Source organism: Alligator sinensis, unplaced genomic scaffold, assembly GCF_000455745.1.
Source record: "Alligator sinensis unplaced genomic scaffold, ASM45574v1 scaffold144_4, whole genome shotgun sequence".
Lineage (NCBI taxonomy): Eukaryota > Metazoa > Chordata > Crocodylia > Alligatoridae > Alligator > Alligator sinensis.
Genome location: NW_005842190.1, coordinates 732,495 through 758,555, shown reverse-complemented (window position 1 = coordinate 758,555; position 26,061 = coordinate 732,495). Strand labels below are relative to the sequence as shown.

Genomic DNA, 26,061 nt, shown 5'->3' with positions numbered 1-26,061 from the left:
AGAAGTTACACATAAAGTGGTTTAAGTGATCAGAAACTGGTTTAAACCTGTAACAGAGCAGAAGTTCAGTGCACATAAACCAGTTTGAAAATGGCTGAAACCGGTTTGAGATAAACTTGGTTGAATGTAGTATCAGACTTAACTGATTTGGGTCAAACCAGTTTATGCAACGTCTGTCCCAGACCCCATCCTGGTTTAAGTTAAACCAGACTCCCCCAGCATCCCGGCATGCTCCCTGGGCTATGTGGGGCTCTCTGCTCCACAGCAGACCTGGCCCCTCCTCCCTGGTCCTTGACCCAAGCTCAGCAGAGACTGCAGGCATCTGCTTGGCTTCCCCCTGCTTCCCACCTTCCCTCCCCATTCCCTGCTAAGCAGGGATTGGCCCCATCCCCTCTGCCTTACACAAGCACCTCTCAGCATTAGCTAGCAGACCACATGCTGGCTAGGTCCGTGCTGTGGGAGACAAGATAAAGGCAGGATCAACAGGTAGCTGGTAATGTCCCTCTGTTGTTTTCTTAATAGGCCGATAAACACTGTGTTATCAATTTCCTGCTGGGCTGGTCAGAAAGGGGGGAGGGAACCCCTCCCTAATCAGAGCATCCTGGCCTCAGCCCCGTCATCTCAGCACCGTGAAATGGAAGGGAGGTCTGCTCTAGTGTCCCCTGGCTTCTAGCCTGAGCCACTGCTGGCATGTGTCTGCATTTCTGGGATATCTGTGCAATTACAAACTGATTCAGCCTAGCCAGGTTAAACTAACCTGCAAAGGTTGAATCAGTTCAGGTTCACGTTTTTTGAATGCCTGTCTCTAGCCCAGCTGTTGATTATTTTAAAAATGCTGAAGTTTTACCATGCAATTGTGTATAACATTGCTTCAGTAGAGTGTCTGTGTTCTGAGAGAGGCAAGGATTTCTTAGGATGATATCTTTTATTGGACCAGTTGTGTAGTTGGGATAGAATTAGACAAGCTTTCAAATGCTGGATATCCTTCCTAAGTCTCAAAGCAGCTGATTTTTGTATTTTGCATGTTATGGTAGTGCAAATGTGATGGCATAGCTGTGATAGTCCAGAAATTATCTCAGGGGCAAGGTTTTCTTAGAGTGATGTCTTTTATTAGAGCAACTAGATAGTTGGGATGGAGTTTGGAGAATAATTTCTTTCCTTAGTCATTTTTATGTTCACAATATTTATTTCTTTGAAACTTTTAATATATAGATCTTCCTGCTAGTGCAAGTAACTTGGTCCACAATTTGGATCCTTCTTTTTTGAATCTGTGAATTCAGATTATCTGACAGATACCGTTGTACATTTAAACTACAATATGTTTTTTCTCTCTCTTTTTTCTGTTGTACCCATTTTACTGCCCCCTTTCTATGGGTAAGGAAAATATTTTTTTTAATGCTAAAATCATTAATTTTAGCCCATTGGACTAGCAATATCGGAAGCAGAACTTAAAAACAAGTGGAAATCTCACAAAGATGTCCAGACACTCTTTGTTGAATTTAGAAATCTGTCATCTCCTTTAAAACAGTTTGTGAGCTGGTTGGTTTTGGAACAAAAAACCCCAAACCACATAGTAAAGAATGTGCGTGGGTTGAGGTTGAGATGGAGAAGGACAGCATTTGTACCCTGAGGTGTGTGTCATTTTCTTGAGGTTCTGTGTAACTTCTGTTACATACTTGAGAGGATGAGTACGCTAAGAAACTGAATTTCATTTCTGGATAAAGACGTGAAACATTCTACCATTTTAGTACTTGATATCATTATTTTCAAAATCGTATCAGTTCTCAAATTAATTCTAGACTCTACATTCTTAAAAGAACAGTTTGAAATGAGGGAGTAAAGCCCTCGCAGATGTAGAGAAAAAAAGCTACTAAACCTGTAATACAATGGGTTAGCTTTCCAAGATATGTATATCCCCAAGCCAGGTTATATATTTACTTTCAGTTACTGGAGTTTTGCTAGTTAGATGAAAATGACAATGCATTAACTCTTAAGTAATTTCTATATTTGCATTTCTTGAGTACTAATATTCTTATTTAATTCTTCTAGCTTGCAAAGCACAGTGTGGCAAAGCATCAGGTTCCCATATTTTACTGTCATTTAGTAAATGCTCTTTAAATAAAATATAAAGATTTAAGCTGTAAAATCTGTTGAACTTTTGGAGACTAAATCTGCTGTTGCGACATTTGAACTTTACTGTAGAGAAATAAAGAATGTTTTGTTCATTAAAAGATAAATATATTTTGGGGTCTTACTATCAGCTTTATGAGGCTAGTAATTTAGCATCTGAAGTCCTTCTTTACTGTTACTAAATTAGTGTAAGATTCAGCATAAGTAAAAAGACGTTTCTGAGACTGGAAATGAAAATATTTCCTTTCATAGCAGCAGTTGTTGATCTTTCTACGACTGTTTTCCTCAGTGTCTTCTAGGTTTAATTTTTTTTTCTGTGATGATGATAGAAAATGTTGAGTTGTTATTACTTGTGATGAGAAATCGGTTCTTTTTCTTGAGCTGAGATTTCAGGGAAACCTTTGATCAATAAAAGTTAAACTGTTAAAATGAGTAAAACTAACAAACAAAAAAAGATCACTGACTCCATTTCTATAATGCCTAGAACAGGGATAGTTAACCTGTGGCACGTGTGCTAGAAGGGGCACAGGCAGCCTCTGTGTGTGGCACAGGACAGATTGGGGAGGGGCAGTTAACAGTGGCAGATACGACAGGGAGCAGAAAGCAAAGCGGAAGATTGTCCAAGAGAAGGGGATTGAAGTAGCACTTGGAGAGGGTGCACGTCTAATTTGTGGCACGGCTGCCACTGCCCTAAAAGACTGCTTGATGGACTTGAACATGTTATAAAGTCTACTTTTAGCTGTTAAAGAAAGCTTGTGTAATTGCTTCACTCTTTGGTGGGTTTTTTAGATGGTATGTTTTGAAATAGGGACTTGGTTTTTATGCAAATTAATTAAATGTTTGTTTTCCTTTAAGTTTTAATCTATTCAATGTAAATGACTTTGCTTCTAAAAATATAAAGATAAGTTTTAAAAATCATCTAGATGTGCTCCTTACACTTTGTTTAATATTTTGATTGGTAAATATAAGACAATTCCTCAGACATAGTTCAGGTTGATAAGCAAGAGTTTTTTTAAAAAGCAGGTGCTTAAAGTTAGTCTTGTACATCTGCAGTTAGGCACCTAAGGAAGTGACTGATTTCACGGAAACCGAAATTTTCTAACTGCATCAAAGACATCCTGTTTAAAAAATATTTTGTATGGTGACACCTTTTACTGGTATTTTAAGAAATGTTTTCTCCCTTAAAAATGTTTTTTTTTATAAACTTTCATTGCTGCAGATGCAAAAGCATCCTCTGCTTTCTTTGCATTGTATAACAGAAGATCACAGAAATGAAGAAGCGTGTTAGTTAATATTTTAAAATACTGCAAGAAGGCATAGGCAAGATTTGGATTTTTTTAACAATTTCTTTGGTTTCTTTCTTTTTGGAGAGGTATAATTGCTTTGCTTTACTCTGACCCTATAAAATGATGCACCAGAAGTCGAAACAGATAAGAAAATACTATATTTATACTACATGCAAAAAAGTTCTGTTCTTGCAAGAAAATGCTATTTCATGTTAATGCTTTCAAAATTTTTATATAACTTCATGAGATGGGATATTTAACCTAAATAATATTCTTAATGTGATAAAAACGTTTGCTACTCTTTTTTTGGATGAATATTTTAAATGTATAGTGTGACCTAACAAATAAGTATTGGCACCTTCAAAAGAATGGTTTGAAGGAATTTGTTACAAATCTCTTTACTCCTAGATCAAATGTCTATCTGAAGCAGCTGTGGAAGTTAACTTTGTTGGCCCATCTACTTGCATTAATCAAAAGAAAGACTCACTTGTTGTGTTCTGTCAATAACTTTGCAGATAGCATCAGTATATTACCTGCTTTTTTACAAACCCAAACTATTTTCCCATAGTCTTGCACGGGGAACAGTTATGCAGTGCTACAAATGTCATCTTTTATTTTGTGTATTCTCTCTTTCAGTACACTGAAGGTAACTGAGACTGCATATATATGTTCCAGTGATCTGGAAGAATTCTTCTGGGTTTGTTTTCCTGGTAGAAAAACTTACCTGGAGATGCCTGAAAAGACATGACCACAAGCCCTTGACATTACTAAAATCAAAGTTAGTGAATACTTTTCATCTTATGAAGTGTACCTAGTTCCTCCTCTGTAAAATAGTATTCCCGTAACTCACAGAGGTATTGTGAAAATAAATTCATTATGTTTGTGAAGTGCTTGAGTTCTACATGGACGAGCACAATAGAAATAGGGGGAAATCATTCTGAGAAGGATACGATGAGCGCCTAGGGCCACACATTGAAGGAAGAGGAGAAAATAAACTAAAAAGCTGCTTATTAAGTAAGCACCATCTATTCTGTGTGCTGAATGAAGGAGGGGCAAAAGGAAAAATATTACTACAACTTGGTGTCTCTCTCACACACACACACACGCACACACTATATGGTGTCAAAGTTATGAGGTGGTCTTTAATACATGACTAATCTTGTAGTAATATTTTTCCTTTGGACTCCTGCTTCATTCAGTGCACAGAATAGATGGTGCTTATTTAATGAGTAGCTATTTAGTTTATTCTCACCTCTTTCTTCAGTGTGTAGCCCTAGGTGTGATTCATATCCTTCTCAGAAGAAAGAATGATTTCCCCCTATTTTATGGTGCTCATCTGTGTAGTATTCAAGTACTTCACAAACATAATGAATTTATTTTCACAACGCCTCTGTGAGTTATGGGAATACTATTTTACAGAGGAGGAACTAGAGGTACACTTCGTAAGATGAAAAGTATTCGCTAACTTTGATTTTAGTAATGTCAAGGGCTTGGTCTTTCAGAGTATATTTGAGGTGCACCAATATATCAGTCCATATCATATCGGCATTGATAAAAGGAAAATTGACATCATTGGCAGTTGGCTTTTTTTTTTGGCCAATGTGGCCGATAATTGCTGCATGTATGTCTGCAGACGCAGCATGCACATAGCTAGGAATGCAGCCTAGCAGAGGTGTGGGAAGGCAGATCAAGATCCCCACGGTGAAGGCTGGGACTGGGGCTGCCCAGTTGGGGTGGGGTGTGATGCAGGACGAAGCCACAGGTGGCTCATCTGGAGGGTGAGGGAGGTGTGGGGGGGTGGCTCCCACCACTGCATGTACCCCAGAAGAGCATATGGGGGGCATGTGCCTCTGGATTTGTGTGCAGGGTGAGGGAAGGCTGTCCACTGCACGCTGGGACCAGGGATTGTGCAGGCCTTTTCCCAGCAGTGGGGGAGAGGGGGCTGAGCCTGATCTGTGCTCGGGGTGAGTGGTGGAGGGGCAGATGGCAGTGGTGCTTGGGAGCTACAGGCGGGGGCTATAGCCACCCCAAAATTTGCCGTATTCCTCCATAACCCCTCCTTCCAGTGCTGCCAAAACCAGCCCCTGCCCCCCTCCCCGAGCACAGCCCCCGCCCAAGCCCCCACTCTGGGAAGAGGCCCGCAAAGCCCCTGGCCCCAGCCTTCAATGGGCAGCTGCCCTCACCCTGTGCACAAATCCAGGGAGCACATGCTCCCTTGCCTCCCCCAGGGATGCATGCAGCAGCGGGAGCTGCCCTCATCTCTGCATCCCCTGTACAAGCTGCCCATGGCTCCATCCTGCACCCTGCCCTGCCCGGCTGGGCAGCACCTGCCACTGCCCCATGCCCAGCCCCATCCCCACTGCCTTCCTCACCATGGGGCCCTCGATCTGCCCTGCCACACCCCTTCCCTCCCCTATGCCTCTTCCCCCCACAGACTTACCGGCTGGATGCTGCTTTTCAAGCTGCTAGGCTGCATATTGACAATTGGATTGGTATCAGCCAATATGGCTGGTTAATAATCAGCCATCGGTAGTGGCCAAAAAAATCTTTACTAATGCACTCCTAGAGTATACAGTACTTAAGTTTCGAAGGACTTGAGTTGCAGCTATGAGTGTTCAGCACTTTTATAAATTGGATACCAGGGTCTTTAGTTGGTCATGAAGAACATTAAAAACGCACAATTAGTGACTGCCTCTAGAAAAAATAAAAATAAATAAATTGTTGCTTAAGTGATTTGCCTGGCATCACAAAGGAACCCTGAGAGACAGAGGACAGGTCTATATGTGACGTTATATCGCCATAGCAACATGCTACAGGGCCATAAGGACCATGTGCATTTACATGTAAGCAGCAGCTACTTTGCCATGGCAGTGCACTCCCTCATTTTAGCATGCTGCTACATCAGAGTAGTGGCTAAAAATAACCGTGCACCCAGTGTACAGCGCAGTATGGGTTGCTACTGCGCCATGCTTTAGTACTTCCTTCTGGCCAATCTACTTGCATTAATCAAATATTTCCAGTCTTTTGGAAGTACCTAAAGGATGATGCAATAGCAGTGTTGCTGTACGGGCATGTGTAAACGTGCCCAGACAGTAATAGAATTCAGTTCCACTGAGTGGCACTTAATTGTCTTTAAACCCGGAGACCACTCTCTGTCTTCCTAGAATCTATTGCTCATTTTCTATGCACTTGCCAACTTCTGCATTAGGTGAAGCACAGAAATCAAAAACAAGTCTCCTTCACTGTAGAACCCTGAGTCTGTCCATCCTATATATTATATCTGAAGTAAATTTCTTGAGGAAAAATAATATTTAATCGTAATTAAAGCTGGCATGTGCGCAAAGGGGACCAATGAATGCACAGGCAGCCTTAATGCTTGCATTTTTAAATGGTTGAGTGCCGAACTTTACAGATATAATGTTCTTTTCATGTAATTTTATTTTGATGCAAGTAATATCCTTATTGTAAAAAAGCATACTAAAATAAAGGAATTCCATCATGTAGCATCAGTAATGTAACTAGGGTGGGGTGAGTGGGGCAACTGCCCTGGGTGCCACTTTAGAGGGGGTGCCAGAATTACTCCCCTCTCCCCCTTCCAGGAATATTTGCTGTGGCAGCCTTATGCTGCACTGCCATAGAAACCAAGCAGCTCACACTCCATAGTGTACAGGGCTGCAGCAGGGCTGCTGCAAATGAGGGGCCGGATCTCCGCATACAGGCTGTACCAGCCCTGTGGTGTAGGCTCTCCATTTCCCCGCAAGATATTTTACTGGGCACAGAACTGTGCCTCCTATGGCAAAAATTGTGGGTAGGGGAAACATTCAGCTCAATCTCTCCCTGCATACACTATGGCTAGGGACAGAAGTTACACGTAAAATGGTTTAAACTTGTAACAGAATGTAAGTTCAGTGCACATTAAACCAGTTTCAAAACGGCCAAAACTGGTTTTAGATAAACCGGGTTGAACGTAGTATCAGACTTACCTGGTTTGGGTCAAACCGGGTTATGCAATATCTGTCCCAGAACCCTTCCTGATTTAAGTTAAATCAGAGTCCCCCAGCATCCCAGATGCTTTGCAGCCCTGGGCAGGCCTGTGCTGTGCTCCAGAGAGCCCCTCCTCTCTGTTCCCTAGCTTGAGCAGGGACAGGGGCATGGCCAGAGGCATTGCCCCCTGAGACAAAGGGAGCAGGGAGGGGGTTTATTCTCCACCCCCCACCAGGGGACTTTGGCCCCTGTCATCCTTTCCCCCCCTCCCAAATCCAGCGGCAGGGGAGGGAACATGGCCAGAGTCAGCTGGCATGGCCCCTGCCATCCACCTGCCTTGCCAGCGCCTGGGGCTGCAGGGCTGAACCCAGCTGGCTGGTGAGTGCTGCTGAAGGTAGAGGCAGAGGGGCCAGCCCTGGCTGGGCTGCTGGGTCCAGGTCCTTCCCAGCAGGCTGCAGTTGGGACTGGGGCCACAGAGGCTGTGTGGCTCCCTGTGCCCAAGCTGAGTAGGGCTGTCATGGAGCACCAGCTGCTTGGGTAGAGTCCCACAGGGTGGTCCATGCGGGCTGGGCCGTTCCCAGACTGCTGTGACTGCATGACAGCCTGGCCTGGCAGCACAGGCGGGGGCTGGCTGGGGAGTGGGCTTCCTGGGCTGCTCAGAGGCGCCACCAGGCCCAGAGCCCAGCAACCCCCCCTGCCGCACCCCCTGCTCGATGCAACACCCAGGGCTATAGCCCCACAACAACAGGCTGGTTGCGGGGGGGGCTCTTTTGAACCCCTCGCCTCCAACTGCCGAGGCCGTGCTGCGCCACTCTGGGTGGTGGATGGAGGGGGGAGCTTCAGCCACGTGACTTCTGGCCCGTGCATGGAGCTCCAGCTCTAGCTCCTGGATGCCTTGGAAGGTGGAAGGTGTCCAGGTGGAAGATGTCTGGGGGCTGCAACTGGAGCTCCACATGCAGGGCAGAAGCTGCTGGGCTGATGCCACCCCCGCACCCTCCACCACCTCCCAAAGCAGTACAGCAGTGGCAGGAATGGGAGGGGGAGTAACCGCTGGAGGTGAGGGGAAGCTTGCTTGGCCCGGCAAGGGCTGGTTTTCCCCCCTCACCTCCAGCTGTGGCTCCTGTCATACCATGCAGCCCTGCTCAGAGATAGGGTAGTTTCTTTCAGCTCAACTGCTTCAACCTGAGCTGGGCTGAAGTGACCAGACTGAAGGAAGCTACCCCAGCTCCAAGCGAGGCTATGTGGTGCAGCAGGAGCTGGAGGTGAGGGGAGAACAACAGCCCTGCTGGGCCAAGCCAGCTTCCCCTCGGCTCCAGCCGTTATTCCGCCTCCCCTTCCTGCTGCTGCTGTGCCATTCTGGGAGGTGGTGGGGTGGGAGGGCTCGGACCTCAGCCCGGCTGCTTCTACCCCACACCTGGAGCTCCAGCTGCAGCCCCTGGACACCTTCTGCCTTTCAAGGCATTTGGGAGCTGGAGATCCACATGCGGGGCAGAAACTGCATGGCTGAAACTTCCTGGTCCCCCCATCAGCCTGCTGGCTATGGGGCACTAGCCCAGGGTGCTGCACAAAGCAGGGGATGCAGCGGTGGCAGCTGCCAGGTTTCGTAGCCTACCAGCGCCTCCAAGCTGGCCTGGGAACCCTGCTCCACAGCCAGCCCCCACCTGTGCTGCCAGGCCAGGCTGTCACATGGCCACAGTGGGCTGGGAAGGACCCTGCCCCCATGGACTTCCCTGTGGGGCCCTACCCAGCTGGTTGGGGCTCCGTGACAGTCCTGCCTTGCTTGGGCATGGGGAGCAGGGAGCAGTCTGGCCATGCAACCCCCCTGGACCCAGCCTGGGCTGCCCCTCTGCCTCTGCCCTCAGCAACACCCACAAGTTGGCTGGGCTCAGCCCTGTAGCCCCAGCTGCAGCCACAGTCCCAGCCCTTGGCAGATATCAGGGCCATGCTGATGGCTCTGGCCAGGCCCTCTGCCACCCAAGCAAGAGCAGGAGGGGAAGGTGGGCAGACCCCAGGGTCCCATGCCCAGAGACAGGGGAGTTTATTCCCCACTCCCTGCCCCACTTTGCCTGAGGTACTGCCCAGACCTGTCTGGCCTTGAGGACAAGCCTGGCAAGGGCTACTTCCCCCCTGTCCCTCCAGGCACATCCTGGCTGGGGTCCCTGCAGGCCAGGGTAGGGCTTTAAACCCCGCCACAATCGTACTTGGCTCCTGGGGGCCTGGCCACACACCCCAGGTCAGTTTCTCTCCAGCCTTGCAGCTGCTGCAAAGGGAAGGGAGGGCTGCTCTAGCGCCCCCTGGCTTGTACCTTGAGCCACTGCAGGCATGCGTCTGCATTTGCAGAATTAAACATGAATGCCTGCGTACTTGTAAATCAGTTTGCAGGTAGACTAACCTGCAAAGATTGAATCAATTCAGGCTCTGGCTTTTTGAATGTCTGTCCCTAGCCTATGTGATGCAGGTTTGCCAAGCTTCTGTAGTTGGGCAGCACATGGCTGTGCCTACAAGCAAAGGCTCCTGGTGGAGCAAGGGCATTCTGGTGTTCCGTGCTGAGCCTGCTCTTTTTCCACACAGTGTGTTGCCTTCTTCCCTGCCAGCCTGTGGTCTTAATTTTATGCCCTACCAATCTCCAGCTTCCTTTCCCTATAGCCTGGTATTACATCTCATACCCATCATTATTAGATTTGGGAAACTTCCTCTTCCAATTTGTCTGGCTCAGCAATGATCTTTGAGGCTAGGGACAGACATTACACATAAACTAGTTTGTGATCAGAAACTGGTTTAAACCTGTACCAGTGCACATAAACCAGTTTGAAAATGGCTGAAACTGGTTTGAGATAAACCTGGTTGACTGTAGTATCAGACTTAACCGATTTGGGTCAAACCAGTTCATTCAATGTCTGTCCTAGACTCCTTCCTGGTTTAACTTACACCATGCTTTGCAGCCCTGGGTAGGGCTGTCTGCTCCACAGCAGAGCTGGCCCCATCCCTTTGCTCCCTGGCTGGAGCTCTGGAAAAGACAGCAGAGACAGCAGTATCTGCCTGGCTTCCCCTTGCCCCCCCCCAGCTCCCTCACCACTCCCTGCTCAAGCAGGGATTCCCCCCTTTCCTCTCCCAGACCACGGACCATAGCCAGCATGTGGTATGCTAGCTAATGCTGAGAGGTGTCCATGTAAGGCAGAAAGGACAGTGTCTGCTTTGGGGTTTTTGGAGCTAATCAACAGGTAGCCAGTAATGTCCCTCCATTCCTTCTTTGGAAAAAGCTGTTTAAGAAGAGCTTGAGCTTGAGCTAACAAGAGAGACTTTTGTTTTCTTTTGATGGGGTGCTAAATGGTATCAACTCCTTGTGTAACTCCCTGCTGTGTAACTAAATGCTGTTATCAACTCCCTGCTGGCTCCTTCGCTGGTGAGGAGCAGCAAGTGTTGTGGCGTTGGGGCGGTCCTCCTTAATCAGAGAGTCCTGCTGGGGCCTGGCCACACCTCCCCTCAGCTCAGCACTATGAAAGGGAAGGGAAGGAAGGGCTGCTGTAGTGCCCCCCAGCTTCTAGCTTGAGCCAGTGCAGGCATGTGCCTTCATTTCTTCAATCCAGCATGGGGCTAAGGACAGACGTTACACACTGAATGATCAGAAACTGGTTTAACCTATAACGGAACAGATGTTCAGTGCATGTAAACCAGCTTGAAAATGGCTGAAACTGGTTTGAGATAAACCTGGTTGAATGTAGTATCAGACTTAACTGATTTGGGCATGGGTCAAACCAGTTTATGCAGTGTCTGTCCCAGATCCCTTCCTTCTGCTCCCTCCCTCCCCACTCCCTGCTCAAGCAGGGGTTCCTCCCTTCCCTCTGCCTTACACAGACACCTCTCAGCATTAGCTAGCATACCACATGCTGGCTACGGTCCATGCTGTGGGAGACTAGATGAAGGCAGACAGGACAGTGTTGGCTTAGGGCTTTTTGGAGCTAATCGACAGGTAGCTGGTAATGTCTCTCTGTTCCTTCCTTGGAAAAAGTTGTTTAAGAAGAGCTTGAACTAATGAGAGAGGCTTTTGTTTTGCTGATGGGTGAATAAATGCTATGCAACTCTCTGTTGTGTAATTCAGTGCTCTGTTATCAGCAGCAAGGTGGGGAGAGGAACATAATCAGAGTGTCCTGCCAGGGCCTGGTCATTCTCCCCACCCCACGCTAGCTCAGTACTTTGGACAGGAAAGGAGGGATGCTCTAGTGCCCCTCCAGCTCCTAGCCTGAGCCACTGCAGGCATGTGCCTGCGTTTCTTCAGTCCAGAGGGGATGTCTGTACAGTTACAACCTGATTCAACGTAGGCAGGTTAGACTAACCTGCAAAGATTGAATCAATTCAGGCTCAGGCTTTTTAAATGTCTTACCCAGCCTGAGAGCACAGGAGAGAGATGTTCCCTGCTGTGAGCTCATATGCCCCAGGCTGGCCTAGCATGCAGTGTCTATTGTGTTGCAGTTCTAGGGAAAGCACAGCATGCTCCATTCATGGCAGGACAAGAATCTTTGGGGATATTAGTTGTTAAATTACTAAACTTTACTAATAATTATTGTGACTTTCTTTTAAATTGGGAGCAAAACAAATATAGCTTCCCTGACCACCCCCGCCCCTTTTTTTCCCCCCCAAACAATGGCTCAACTGTTTTGACTGTAATTTGCCTCCCTGAGTGCACCCACCCCCCTATGAAAAAAATAATTCAACCTGGCATGGGCATCGATTATGGAAATCAAATGTTTTGTTCATGGTTTTTAGAATTTGGCACAATGCTCAATAACATTTACAATTCTTTCAGATAACACAGATTGGTAAAAATCCTGTGCAGAGCAACAAAAATAATTTTGGGCTTGCAAAGTAATACTGAGGTGGAAAAGCTATTTTAGGTTATTTTGTTTGGAGAAGAAAAACTGAGGGAGGATTTGATAACAGCCTTCAAGTACCTGGAGGGTGATTATAGAGAGGATGGAGATGGGCTTTTCTCTGTGGCTGTAGATGACAGTACTAGCATCAATGGCCTCAAGATACATCAAGGGAAGTTTAGGCTGGAGATTAGGATGAACTTTCTAGCTGTGGGTGTGGTCAGGCATTGGAACAAGCTACCTAGAGAAATCGTGGAATCGCCATCCTTGGATATTTTTAAGAGCATGTTGGACAGATATTTGGCTGGGATGGCGTAGTCAGGGGCATCCCGCCTTGGGCATGGGGCTGAACTAGATGACCTCATAAAGTCCCTTCTATCCCACTTTCCTGTGATCCTATGAACACTAATAATTTTAGTGTTATTGATGGTTATAGTTCCAAACCATCTGTTTTTTTTTCTGGTTAGCGCTGCAGCTGCCAAATAAAAATATTCATTAAGACTCAGGCAATTTTCCAGTCTGTTTTGGTAATGCTCACTGAAGCAACAAATCATGTTTCCAGTAGCTATCTGGCTTCACCTGATGGGAAAATACTGTGTGCCAGCATCTGAATTCTGTGTTTGCTGTCAGAAAGCAATAAACCATTTTGTTTTAACAAAACATGTTGCTACGACTGGTATTTTTAAGAGATGATTTATGACCCATGTTTTCTTTTGTAATTTCTAAAACTAAGGCATTTATCTATGTGTTCAAAATATTAAATGGACAATACCAGAGAGAGGAAAAAGGAAAAATGGGAAGAAGTAAAGTATAATCAATCTTAAGAAAATAATGGAAGGATGAGCATGATATAGATAAGAAGGAATTATACACATTAGTCTTCTGGCAAGAGAAAGATGTATTTCTGCATGAGTGCCCTAACCACTAAGCTGGAAAATGAGGCCCACACTTCGTCTGGCCTGTGTATCTTTAATTCTTTTATGCAAAGAATGGAATAGTTTCAAGTGGAGATACTGAGAGCACCCCTGCCCAAGAACAGCTTGTAGCCTGATAATCAGGGATCCTGGTTTTCTCTATTAAAAACATCCCCAATTTTCGTTATAAAAACAATGTGTGTACACACACACACACACACACACTGTTTATATATTAGGGGTGTTTCATTTTAATCGTGGAAAAATGTGGATTTTGGGTTACTGATTTTAAACTGAAAATTGGGGATTTTTCTTATCAGAGAGATCCAGGAACCCTGCTGATAATAAAGGCAGTCTCCTGGGAGGTAGGGGGAAATTGAGCTCGTGTTTTCAACATTGACATTTTAACCACTGACCCGTTGGTTTGAAGGGGAGTGCAAATGTCAAGGCTTCTTCAAGAAGTGATCCCTACTTTGACTTTGGAGAGAGAAATAACTGTAGAAGGTGGCTTAGGGCTGCAGAGGGAGATGCCTTCCCTTTATACCAGACTTAAGTCCTTTAACCCACTGAAGAGGGGTATTTAAGGCATATCCATGTCCTTACCCTTTCCTTTTTGGTTATTCCACTCAGTATACTCGCTAGTTTGGATCACATTCTGAAGTTATACATTGTCTCCCTTGCATCCCATAGAGAACTGAGCTGTCTGACTCAAAACTGAGTTCTCCTGTGCACAGTTTAACATTGAATTATTTGATATTGTGACATCATATTGTGTCTTGTTAGGAATCTAGTCCTAAATGTTTTCCAAAGTAAGTAACCAGATTTTTTTTTCCTTTCTAGAAAAGTTGATTGCTTACCAACGGGAATTCCATGCTTTGAAAGAACGCCTTCGCATAGCTGAGCACAGAACTTTGCAGCGCTCCTCTGAGTTAAATGCCATCTTGGAGCAGTTCAGGCGTGCAGTAGCAGAAACAAATGGAAGTAAGGATGCATTAAACAATTTTTCAGGTACAGTCCAGGGTTTAGATTTGCTTTAATTTAATATTGTAATTTAATATTGTTGCAAGGGTATGTGCAGGTGTAGCAGAGCAGTAGGCTCTACAACATGGGGGAGGGGAAAGGGGGGAAACATGATACAACTTTGTACTGTGCCAGATGAAACCTTTGTGGACCAGATCAGACCTCTTTGCAGGCTGGATCTAGCCTGTGGGCTGTAAGTTGCCAACCCTTATTTTAAGTCATCTGTCTTGGAACTAATAAAGAATTGTCCTTCAGTATTTTAGTGGTTCACACTTCATCACTGAACAGATCAGGCTTCAGGAGCATTAGACATAAATGTTTGGGGTTTTTTAATGAATGTATAATTTAATGTAACACTGTTTCTTTTATGTCTTTTACCACTGTTAGCCATGTTATTTTGATCTCCAGGTTGGACTACTACCATGCATTCTGCATTATATAACATTCATAAGCTAAAGTTGATGTAGTTAGAAATGGCCCAAGCTCAAGAAGAGGTTGGACAGTCACTGGTTAGGGATGATCTAGGTGTAGCTATGCCTATGTTCTTTTATGGCTATTTCCCAAGATTCTGGGCTTTGCTAGCTGCTGCACGGGATAGGGAGGGAATTTTCCCTGCCCTGCTGCTACCAATATCAGTGTGTTTTGTTCCTGTTTTTAAGCCTTCCTCAGAGGCATTGTCCATTGGCTGCAACAAAGGCTGGGGATTTTGACTGGGGTGCCTATGTTCCTCCTGGGACTTAAACCTGGAGGTACCTAACTAGAAGGTCTTGCCCCTCCACTCAAGGTCAGAACAATTGCCATATTTGGGGTCAGGAAGGAATTGTAACCAGTAGTTAGATTGGTATGTACTGTGGGAGTTTTTGCCTTGCTCTGTAGTGGGGAGCGTGATCCTCTTCCAGTTGTGACTGGTGCCTCCCAAGTCTGGGGGGGCACCAGATGGCTGTTGGGGGGGGTCCCCCAGCCGCCGATTGCCGAGTGCGGAACCACCAGCAGTGAAACTGGAAAAGTGCACTTCTGCTGGCACTTCCAGGGGGTGCATGGCCTATCTCAGGGGGTGCACGTGCACCCGCATGCACCCCCTACACGTTGCTAATGCCCTCTTCCTGGGATCTTTCAAGCATATACCTTTGCAGTAGCAGGACAGTGGCTGCTGTGGTCCTCTTACTTTACCTATGGAATGGTAGGGTGTTATGTCTTGGGTTTTTCATCAGGGTCTACCGTAGTTTTGTTAAGAGGTTAGACAATAGATTTGTATAAAACGGTTTGGATAGGGCTGATCCTGCGTCTGGCATGGGGTTGGACTAAATTTCATAGTTTCATAGTTTCAGGGTCGGAAGGGACCTAATAGATCTTCTAGCCCGACCCCCCGCCAGGGCGGGAGAACAACCCAAAAAACACAAACAAAACCACTCACCCTAAAAACAAAAACGGGACTCAAATGAGTCCAGCCAGGTAAGTATCCAGCCTCTTCTTAAAGATCCCCAGGGTAGGGGCCAGCACCACCTCCCTTGGAAGTTGGTTCCAGCTCCTAGCCGCCCTGACTGTGAAGTAGTTTTTTCGGATGTCCAATCTGTACCTCCTCTCCATCAACTTGTGCCCATTATTCCTTGTTATGCCAGCAGGGGCTAGGGGAAACAGCGTCTCCCCCAAACCCTTCTGGTTCCCCCTAGTGAGTTTATAGACGGTCACCAGGTCCCCCCTCAGCCTTCTCTTGTGGAGGCTGAATAGGTTCAAGTCCCGCAGTCTCTCACTGTAGGGTCTGCCCTGTTGTCCCCGGATCATGCGGGTGGCCCTCCTCTGGACCCTCTCCATGTTGTCCACATCCCTCCTGAAATGGGGCGCACAGAACTGGACACAATACTCCAGCTGCGGCCTGACCAGCGTCGCATAGAGGGGGAGGATCACCTCCCTGGCTCTACTCGAGATGCACCTGTGGATGCACGACAAGGTCCGGTTAGCCCTGCCAACCATGACCTCGCATTGTCGGCCCATGTTCATCTTGGAGTCAATAATGACACCAAGATCCCTTTCCGCCTCCGTGCTCTCAAGTAGGGAGCTCCCCATCTTATAAGTGTGCTGCTGGTTCCTACTACCCAAGTGCAGCACCCTGCACTTGTCCGTATTGAAACGCATCCTGTTCCTGTCTGCCCACCCCTGTAACCTATCCAGATCCTTCTGCAATCTCTCTCTCCCTGCTAGCGTGCTCACCTCCCCCCAAATTTTGGTGTCATCAGCGAATTTAAACAGGTTGCTCTCCACCCCAACATCAAGATCGCTGATGAAGACATTGAACAGCGCAGGGCCCAGGACCGAGCCCTGAGGGACTCCACTACCCACCTCCCCCCAAGTCGAATATGATCCATCCACCACCACCCTCTGAGTGCGACCCTTCAGCCAATCTGCAATCCATCTGACCGTGTAGGCATCTATGCCACAGTCGCCTAGTTTACTAATTAGGATGGGGTGAGAGACGGTGTCAAAGGCCTTGCTGAAGTCCAGAAAGACTACATCCACCGCGACACCTGCATCCATGGCCTTTGTGACCTGATCATAAAAGGCAATCAGGTTGGTCTGACATGATCTCCCCCTAATAAATCCATGCTGATTGCCCCTGAGCATCATCTCGGATGCCGGCCCATCACAAATGTGCTCCTTGATGATCTTCTCAAAGAGCTTCCCCAGGATTGAGGTAAGACTGACGGGCCTATAATTGCCCGGGTCCTCCCTTTTCCCTTTTTTGAAGATGGGGACCACATTAGCTACCTTCCAATCGTCTGGCACCTGGCCCAAGCACCACGATCGCTCGTAGAGCCGTGCCAGGGGCCCTGCAATAACCCCAGCCAGCTCCCTCAGCACCCTGGGGTGGAGAGCATCCGGACCCGCTGACTTGAACGCGTCCAGCCCCTCCAGAAGCTCTCTAACCCGGTCCTCCCCAACCTGAGGTCTGAAGGCGATCCCCTCGCGTCCGGCTTCTATCACAGCAGGGAAGTCCCGGTCCCTGCACAAGAAAACGGAGGTGAAGAATTGGTTAAAGAGGTCCGCTTTATCCTCTGACGCAACCACCAGATTGCCCCGCATATCCTGCAGGGGCCCCACATTACCCGGCGCCTTCTTCATCCTCCCAATATATTTGAAAAAGGACTTTTTGTTATCCTTAATCCTGGACGCTAATCCGAGCTCTATCTCCGCCTTGGCCTTCCTAACAGCCCGCCTGCAGGCCCGAGCAGAGGAGGTATACTCCTCTTTGGAGATTACACCCCCCTTCCACCGGGCGTACGCCACCCTTTTGGCAAGCAGGCATTCCCGGACACCCTTGGTGAGCCAGGGGGGCTTTTGGACACTCCTGCCCGCCTTGCTTCTTGTCGGGATGGACACCCCTTGGGCCCCGAGTATCGTTTCCTTAAGGAACGACCACTCCTCTTGGACGCTGAGTTCCTCTGCCCTCAAGGACCCCAGTTCCTCTCCCACTAATCTCCTCATCTCACTGAAGTTGGCCCTCCTGAAGTCTAGGGCCACCACCTTGCTGCGGGCCCTTGACACTCTACGCTGGATGGTGAATTCCAGCACGCGATGATCACTATTGCCCAGGTGGTCAAGAACCTGGAGGCCTCTTACCAGGTCGTCGCCTGCGGCCAGGACCAGGTCCAGCAGAGCATCTCCTCTGGTGGGACTGTGCACCTCCTAAAATGACCTCTGGAGGTCCCTTCTAGCCCTACTTCTCTATGAATCTGTGATTTAGCATGTTTGGCTATAGAGAATCCTGCCGGCCCCACTGATTGCTCTGCTTCTTTTGTTCTTTGTGCAACTAATGGTATTAACTTACATTAAAAAAAATCCTACCTAGTTTTGAGTTCTTGGTGCCTAAGAAGAAGCCTGTCCTCCCATGCACTATCATGGACATTGAGGTCAGCTAATATTCCTAGATTTGTCCAAGTGATGGGAGTGTGTGTGTTGCAAAACCTTAAATATGTAAGTCACTTTCCACGTTGGTCTGATGGAAACCAAGTCCGAGACCTTTTGGGTTCAGCATAAAGACTGTTTTTTCCTGAGAGATGTGTGGAATGAATATAACATTTTTAATGTTGTAATTTGGGATTGGGTTCCCCTAATTTGAGTTGACACAGGTTCACAAGTTCTTATATTAATTTTTATTAAGTATATATCTGTCTAAAGATTCTTAGGCACATTGTAAATATTAATATATAATAATATGTTGTTTTTGGTCACTACTTTAAATCTGGAAGGAATTCAAGCTCCATGACAGATCCTGCCATCTATCTAGAAATACAGACACTTCCAGTCCAACTTCTGCATTTGAATCTGCAAGAAAAATATGGCAAGCAAATTATAATAATCTATAGTGGAGTTTAGACCCCAGATCAAATATTACACCTCTCGTCATGGCACTAAAAAAAAAAATCAAGACTGTTAGTTGTCTGGGATTTAGCTTTATATTTTATCCAAAGAAAATACTTATGGTTCTGTAGGACCACTGGTTCTGTTTATAATCCCAGGAGTGAATGACACCTATTATCTCATCACCATCATTTCTCTGGCACCCAGATTTTCTTTGGAAGTCTTCAATCCAGTTTGTGACCTAACCTGACCTTTACAGGTTTTGAGACAGTCAATATATTATGGCTTTTTTCTAATTAAAAATATTGGCTACTGTTTCACACTTGATTTGAGGGAGTTGCTACATGCTGTCAAAGAAATTTCATAGCTGATATCTCTGCTGATATCTGTGCTCCTTTGTGAAAGTAATCTGAAATGTAGCAGGCTCTGATAACATCACAAACTGATTTAGCTTTTAATACTCAAACTGAGTAAATAATTTAAATGTACAGCTTTGTGTGGAGGGCATTTCTATTACAAAATTGTACACAAATTTTAGCTTTTTGATTGTAAACTGTGAAATTTTATTTTTATGAAAAATACTTGTATGTAAAATATGTTTAAAAAATACCTGCAATTTAAAAAACATTCATTTAAAGATTATGTTGTTGCATTTTGATGCACCCTGTGAAAGTAAATACAAAATATTCAGAATTGTCTGGCTGTTATTCTTTTCCTATCATCTTGATCCACTCTGGGTAAAAAATGTATGGAAATTCTCTACAGGTAAGAACTTTCCTTTATATTATTTCTTGCAGCATTTTGTAACTGTCACTTGTAATTTTGTTTCAGTTTCCAGAAAAAAAAGCCTACTTAAAACCCCATGTATGACTTTTTAAATGAAAAATAATATTTTTTGTTTTTGGTACACAAATCTGATTTAAATGCCTCATTTTATTTTGCCTTATTTCAGTTAGCATCAGACTTGAAATTGCATGCATCTTGTAGCTCTGTAAAAGTATTTCCATTCTGATGCATTTTCTGCATTATTGGGTTTATATATGTTTACAGATGAAACACTGAAATTGCTAAAAGAACTAACAAGCAGAAAATCTCTTCAAGTGCCAAATATTTATTACCATTTGCCTCACTTATTGAAGAATGAAGGAAGTCTTCAACCATCAGTGCAGATTGGCCTTGGACGAACAGGAGGTATGCTGGTATAGTTTATATAATGCGTATACTAAACATACATTTAAAGAATTTCCTGGTTTTGGCAGTCTAATTTATTCTATTGTTTGGTAGCTCAAAAACTCTCATTACTTCTGTGATATTAGCACTTTCACTGAATCCAAGATGAAAGGAGTTTGCATTCAGTTTTGCTCTTTAGTGCCCAATTCAGATCACATGCTATCCAAGGTGGTAAGGTATACAGTAAGAAAGGCTAAATTTGGATCAGTTTGTGTTCTCTTTTCATTAGTTTTACAAAATTAAGAAGGCATGGAAATGTTATTATCAGATTTATCCCTTTGGCTTATATATAGTAAACTAAGCGTGGAATTGTGTTTCTGGTGTTCCCAGCAATAAATTCCATGGTGTAGCCAAGTGGACTTGGCATTTTGGGCACCTAAGATTAATTAGATTTGATCATTTCATTAAAATGTACAATTTAGGTTAGGGAGGGAAAAGCCTGGTACTCATTTCTAGTCTTGTGGTTGGGTGTGCCTCCACAGAATTATACTCTTATTAGCTGTAGTCATGCAACCAGAAAAAGCTCAACCGGGTCACGTCCCTTGAAACATGTCTGTGTGTCTATAAGAATTAAATTCACATGTATACCATTTAATCTGGTTCTGCCAATATTTTCATAAACTAAGCTTTCATGTTTTGCTTAGCTGTTTATTGTAGAATTACTAGTTCTAGTTAGTGTGTGTTGTGTATTCTAATTTGATTTTTGTTTTAAAAAGTTGCTTATCTACTTATCAGATGTGCTGGATCACGTCTTATTCACTTATTCTGTTTCTCTCTATAACAAAATGGAAGTAAATTCTATGCATATTGTCAGTCAGGAAGAGGAGGACTCAGACTTCTGTAATTGGTTTACACCAAACATATAATCAACTATATCAACATTTTAAATTGCAAAAAAAGTTGATTAAACTCAACTGTGCTAAAAATAGAAAAAAATCAGAGTTAAAAGTTGAGTCTATATCCTTCTCTTCCTCTGTTTTGTGTTCTGAATATGTATTATTAAATATAGAATCTAATATCTGCAGTAATTAAGATGTGTTCAGAATGCCTTCCAGTATTTCCAAATCCAGTCTGATTTTTGTATATTTAAAATATATGGAGGGGGATCTCTCCAATTACACTGGGCTTCATAGTATTTCACACAGTTTTTCTTATCCCGTTTGTCCTTTGCCTATCAGGATGGATGCAATCCATATCATACTGGGGGGAAGAGATGCCCTTGGGGAGGTTGAGGCATGAAAGTTAAATAGGTTTGTGGAGGATAGGAGGAGGTGGGAATGCAGAATTAGCAATACAGTAGGGGTGTGAGTGTTGAATTTTGAGGTAGTTTATATAGAATAGGAAGTCTGAGATGGGATCCTGGGAGATGGGGAGTGTTAGGGCCATTCTGGGGCTCTGGATTTGATCAGTGGCCAAACTGGTCATATAGCTATAAGAACCCAAAGAAGTGGAAGGTAAACAAGGGGAAATTTTGTCCAAAATTTGTAGACATTTTCCTTAAATCTTACGTAGACAATTAAATTGTAAAGACCTGTTGTGCCATATTTGGAGACTAAGCTCTCTAAACAGGTTGTGATTTGTATAAATCACAGTGGAACCGTAAGTGATATGTACCACAATGGTATGCATCTTTACAATGCACAATAATACTCTTGGTTCCAAAATGATACCTTTTATTAGACCAACTAATGATATTAAAAGGTATGAATTAATTAAAAGTTATTAATGATATTACAAGGTCTAATAAAAGGTATCATTTTGGAACCAAGAGTTCTAGTTTTTTGTATGTCTTTTTGTCTCAGACCAACACGGCTACCAAGTACACCCCCAATAATACGCTTAGCATTTAAGCATTTAGTACTTTTTTTGTCTGGCTGCTTTTGATTTAACCATTGGGGGCATTCTGTAATACTATATTTACTCAAGATGAAGATTTTTCCTCTTAAAACATGGGGGGAAAGCTCCTTATCCTGGATTCAAATACAAGGCAAGGAGCACATGGCTGTTGTGGCTCCAGCCACAGCCTGACCCAGGCTCATGGTCAGAGCTTCAATATCCCCCTGCCGTTTCTCCACCCCCTACCACAATGCCCTCTTGCCATCTGCTCCCACTTCCGCTCCCTCACCCCACCACCATTGCTTACACTCATTCAGGGTTCTGGCCCCTGTCCAACCCTGCAACAGCAGCAGTGGTAGTGATAGTTCCAGCTCTGACCTGGTCCCAGGGGTGGGGCTGAAGCTGCTGTTTCTGTTGCCATAACCACTGCTGTCTGCTTGGGCAGGGGCCAGAGCCAGCGTGTGATCCGTGCCCTGGGCTGGAGCATGGCAGAAGTCAGAGCCCCAACAAAGGGTAAGCAGTGGTGGAGAGGGAGAATATGACTGTGGGGGGAGGCAGGTGGCAGAGGGGTTCAGGGACTGGAGGGGACAGACAGCAATGGGGGCAGATAGCTGTTGAGGCAAGTGGCAGGGAAGGTCAGGCACTAGGGGTTATAGGCACTGGTGGGGACAGACAGGTGTGGGGGGATACAGGCATCAGACAGCAGGCAGGGACAAGTGATGGGGTGGGCAGGTAGTGGTGGGGAAGGGCTGGGGTCAGGTTCCTTGACCCATCCACCCGCTTACCCTTTGCTGTTGGTTCCCCCCCCCAGTCACTGCTTTCCCTGCGGTAGTAGTCATGGATGAATTTAAGATGACCCTTCAATAATTAGATTCTATACATGGAAAGTTATAACATTTATACATTTTCCATGTATAAATTCTGATTAGTTGAGGGATCATCTTGAATTCAAAGTTGTCTTGGATTTAGGTAAATATGGTAATGGTGTTATCAGTGATTTGGTACGTTTTGAAACTTTGTTGGTTACCACATTATCTCAGTTTTTTAATACTTCTTGTGGATTTCTCAATCTCTGTTATAAAACAGTTTCATATATTCTAATTTGTCTATAAATGAGATAATTATAAGTACATTTCTCTTTTTATTTTATAGTTTCAATTGTGATGGGAATTCCCACGGTGAAAAGAAAAGTCAAATCTTATCTTACAGAAACTCTCCATTCTCTTATTGATAAATTGTCTCCTGAAGAGAAATTGGATTGTGTTATGGTTGTCTTCATAGGAGAGGTAATCACTTAAACATTTTACATCACTTCTAAACTTTCTTAATGACTAGCATCACATAGTAGCTGGCTGTGCTTTTTCTAAGAATTGTTTTGAACAATTTATAAAAGACAAGTTGTAGAAAAATTCCTAATTTCCTGGTAAAACATGAAGAAGCAGAGTTAATTATGCATGTATTTATTGAGGTAATTGCATGGCTTTCTGATAGTAAGGAGAGAATGGAGGCAAATCCAGCAGATCTGTTATTTTGCAAATCCTCTCATGTATTTATCCAGTGTTATGGCACTGAGGTGTGGCATTGTGTGCTGAGGCTGGAGAGCATAGCTGCTGCCATTCGACTGAAGTAGCTTATGCAGATTTTACTAGCTTGTGGGTAGGATTCCTTCCTTGCATGTCAGCTGAGTGCCTAGTCTTGCTGCTCAAGCTGAAAGTTGCTCTGAGGATTTTGTCTACAATGCTAAATACCCTTGACAACTGCTTTGATTTTCTGTTTTTCTGGATTATAAATTTCTCCTGCAAAATAGTTATTCTTTTGTAAATCTACTCTTAAGGTACATTTTTGAAATAAGATTTCATTGAACACTTTGGAAAAGCTAATTAATTGCTGCCAACTATACCGGATCTTCTAGCTAAGCTCCCTAAGGATGCTGGGCACCATGCCTCCTTTAGGGAAGATTGTTTTATCAGCTGAAAGGGCTGGGAAACCTTCTCTTTTTAGATGTATGTGCGTTCCCTAGCAATTTGTTGCCTAGTTTACAGAATGTGAGAGGGTTTATAAATGTATGGTTCCCTTCAATCCCTGACAGTACAGTTTGCTTTTGAAGCACTGTGTGGGGTTTATAAACACTATCCATTAGATCAGGGGTAGGCAACCCCTGGCACGGGTGCCAGAGTGTGTCACTCAAAGGCATTTTGCTTGGCACACGTGCCTCTGGGTGGATGGTGGGGAAGGGGCCGCAAGGATTGGGCCCCTCATGGCTTCCCGGTTATCCACCTGTGGCACACCAACGTCTTACAAGTTGAAGTTGTGGGTGCTTTTGGCACTCCGCCCAAAAATGTTGCTGACCCCTGCGTTAGATACTGACAATTGAAAACTATTTCTTTCTTTTTTTCAACCACTGTTCAAGGGCTGTGTACCCGCCTCCGCTTGACTAAGTGTTCCCACGCTGCTTTTGCCCGGGCCCAAGGTTTCGCGTGCCCTGGGTTCGTGGGTGCACCCCGGAGGTTACCCCTGCTGGTATCAGGGGGACCCCTGAACTCGCCTGCCATGACTTTGATTGTACCTTCAGTGGGGGGTCCTCCCTTGAGGTATCCACCAGCGTCGGCACGTTCCTCGGTGGATAATCTCGGGGCTCCGTCCTCCCCTACACCCCGGCCACTCACCACCTTAGGCCCTACCTCCTACGGCCTCAACGTTGTCCTTGGCTTGCCACCCTCTCGCTCCGATACGCCGGCCGTCAATAATGGTCTTCGGGCTGGGCGTACTGCCTACATGGGCACCAGCCCGGCCCTTCCGGCCCGGTACCTGCTTCACTCCAGTGGTCCGCGAGACCGCCATATCTACCGCCAGCTCCCCTCTGTATGGTGCATCTGGTTTCCTCACCTATGCCACCTCTTCCGACGTGGCTGGCTTCTCCACCGCTCCTGCCGCTTACGCCGCAGCTGACTCCACCACCAGCTCTGTGGTCAGGGATCCAGTTAGCTCCTCTTCTAGCTCTATTGCCGGTGCTGCAGCTGGTTCCTTCCCCAGCTAGGCTGCCTGGGGCCCTGTCTGCTCATCCTCCGGCTCTACTGCTGGCGTTGTCGCTGGCTCCTTCCCCAGCTACGCTGACCAGGCTCCCGCCTGCTCCTCTCCCGGTCCTGCTACCGGTGCTGCCACTGGTTTCCCCATCGGCTGAGCCGATAATCACGGTGCTGGCTTCTCCACCAGCCCTGCTGCCGGCTGCTCCACTCTGTCTCTTGGAGCCAGGTCTGGCTCCGCCTCTTTCTCTCTCATACACTGCGGGTAGCGGCTGATTCCCCGCTTGCTGAGGCTTGTCGCTCCAGCCTCCTCCGCTCTGCTGCCCCGTTGCCTCGGCGGGGCTGCCTTTTGTTCCTCCTGGAAGGCGTCCCCTGCCCCTGCTGCTTTGCTGCAGCCGGATAAATGCCCGGCTGATAACCCGCGCCGGCGTTCTCGGCGCGTGTGCCTCCTTCGGCTCTTCTGGCTCTGCAGGAGGTAAGCGGGACTCTTTGCTGCCCCGGGGGCCTTCCGGCATCCCAGCTCCCCTGGGACAGGCTGCATTTATTTTTAGAAGAGAACCATTCAAAGACTAAGGATGGACTCCAGCAAACATACAAATGGTTCTTGTTCTGTTCCTGGACACAGAAAATTAATAACACTCAAAGGTCTTCTTTTAAACATCTTGATTACCCTTCTTCAGATCTTAAAATTGACTCTCATTTGTTCTAATTTAAGTCATATCATTCTTTATATTTCATGCTTGTCATCCATGGCCATCAATGTGGATGTTACATTTGGGTAGCTCTCACTCTCCATTAGCTGAATAAATTGATTTTGGTACATCTGATGCAGGTTAATAAGAGTGTTGGTGCATTCAGAAGTCGTACCAAATTTATTTTTACATGAAGTTTTTCCTTCATCATATTACAATTACTAAAATTAGTATATGCTAATATTTTTTCTCTACATTTTAAACCATAAAATATAAAAGTGTCATCTTTTTATTTTCTGCTTCATTTTCCTGGGTTGGGGAAGGTCCCTAAAGGCTAGGAACAGGGGTCTGAGTTCAATTCCTAGCTATGCCACAGACCTCCTATGTAACCTGAGATGAGTGATTTTCAACCAAGGTGCCATGTGATTCACAAGACAAAGCTAAAGATTTTAAATAGCAGCCCATAGTGTCCAAAACATTCTGGTCTGTTATGATCAGTCTGTTTTATTATTTATACTAGCAAATTGCCCATCAAGAATGACAGGGTGGGTGGGTGGGGATGGAGCCCCACATCTGTCCCTGTCCCCCTTGCTGCTCCGGGTCTGGCCCTGCTCCACCCCCACCCCCCGCCGCTCTGGGTCCGAGCCTGCTCTACCTCTGCTGCTCTGCCTCCACCTCCTTCCCTCTCTGCTCGCTGCCTCCCCTTCCCTGCTGGCTGGTTT

At 45.6% G+C, this 26,061-nt stretch overlaps 1 protein-coding gene across 5 annotated transcripts in view; it reads left to right on the top strand.

The window, feature by feature from the left end:
• MGAT4A (mannosyl (alpha-1,3-)-glycoprotein beta-1,4-N-acetylglucosaminyltransferase, isozyme A) overlaps positions 1-26,061 on the top strand; it is a 160,062-nt gene that overhangs the window by 65,371 nt on the left and 68,630 nt on the right. For 4 of the 5 annotated variants that reach the window (XR_003094694.1, XM_025207260.1, XM_006026327.3 and 1 more), the window contains exons 2-4: positions 14,023-14,190; positions 19,609-19,749; positions 22,777-22,910. Coding sequence is in view for 4 of the 5 variants with exons in the window: in XM_025207260.1 (XP_025063045.1) it covers positions 14,023-14,190; positions 19,609-19,749; positions 22,777-22,910 (443 nt within the window). In the remaining variant the exon portion in view is untranslated. The remainder of the gene's footprint in view (positions 1-14,022; positions 14,191-19,608; positions 19,750-22,776; positions 22,911-26,061) is intronic. The other variant, XM_025207258.1, reaches the window with a different exon arrangement.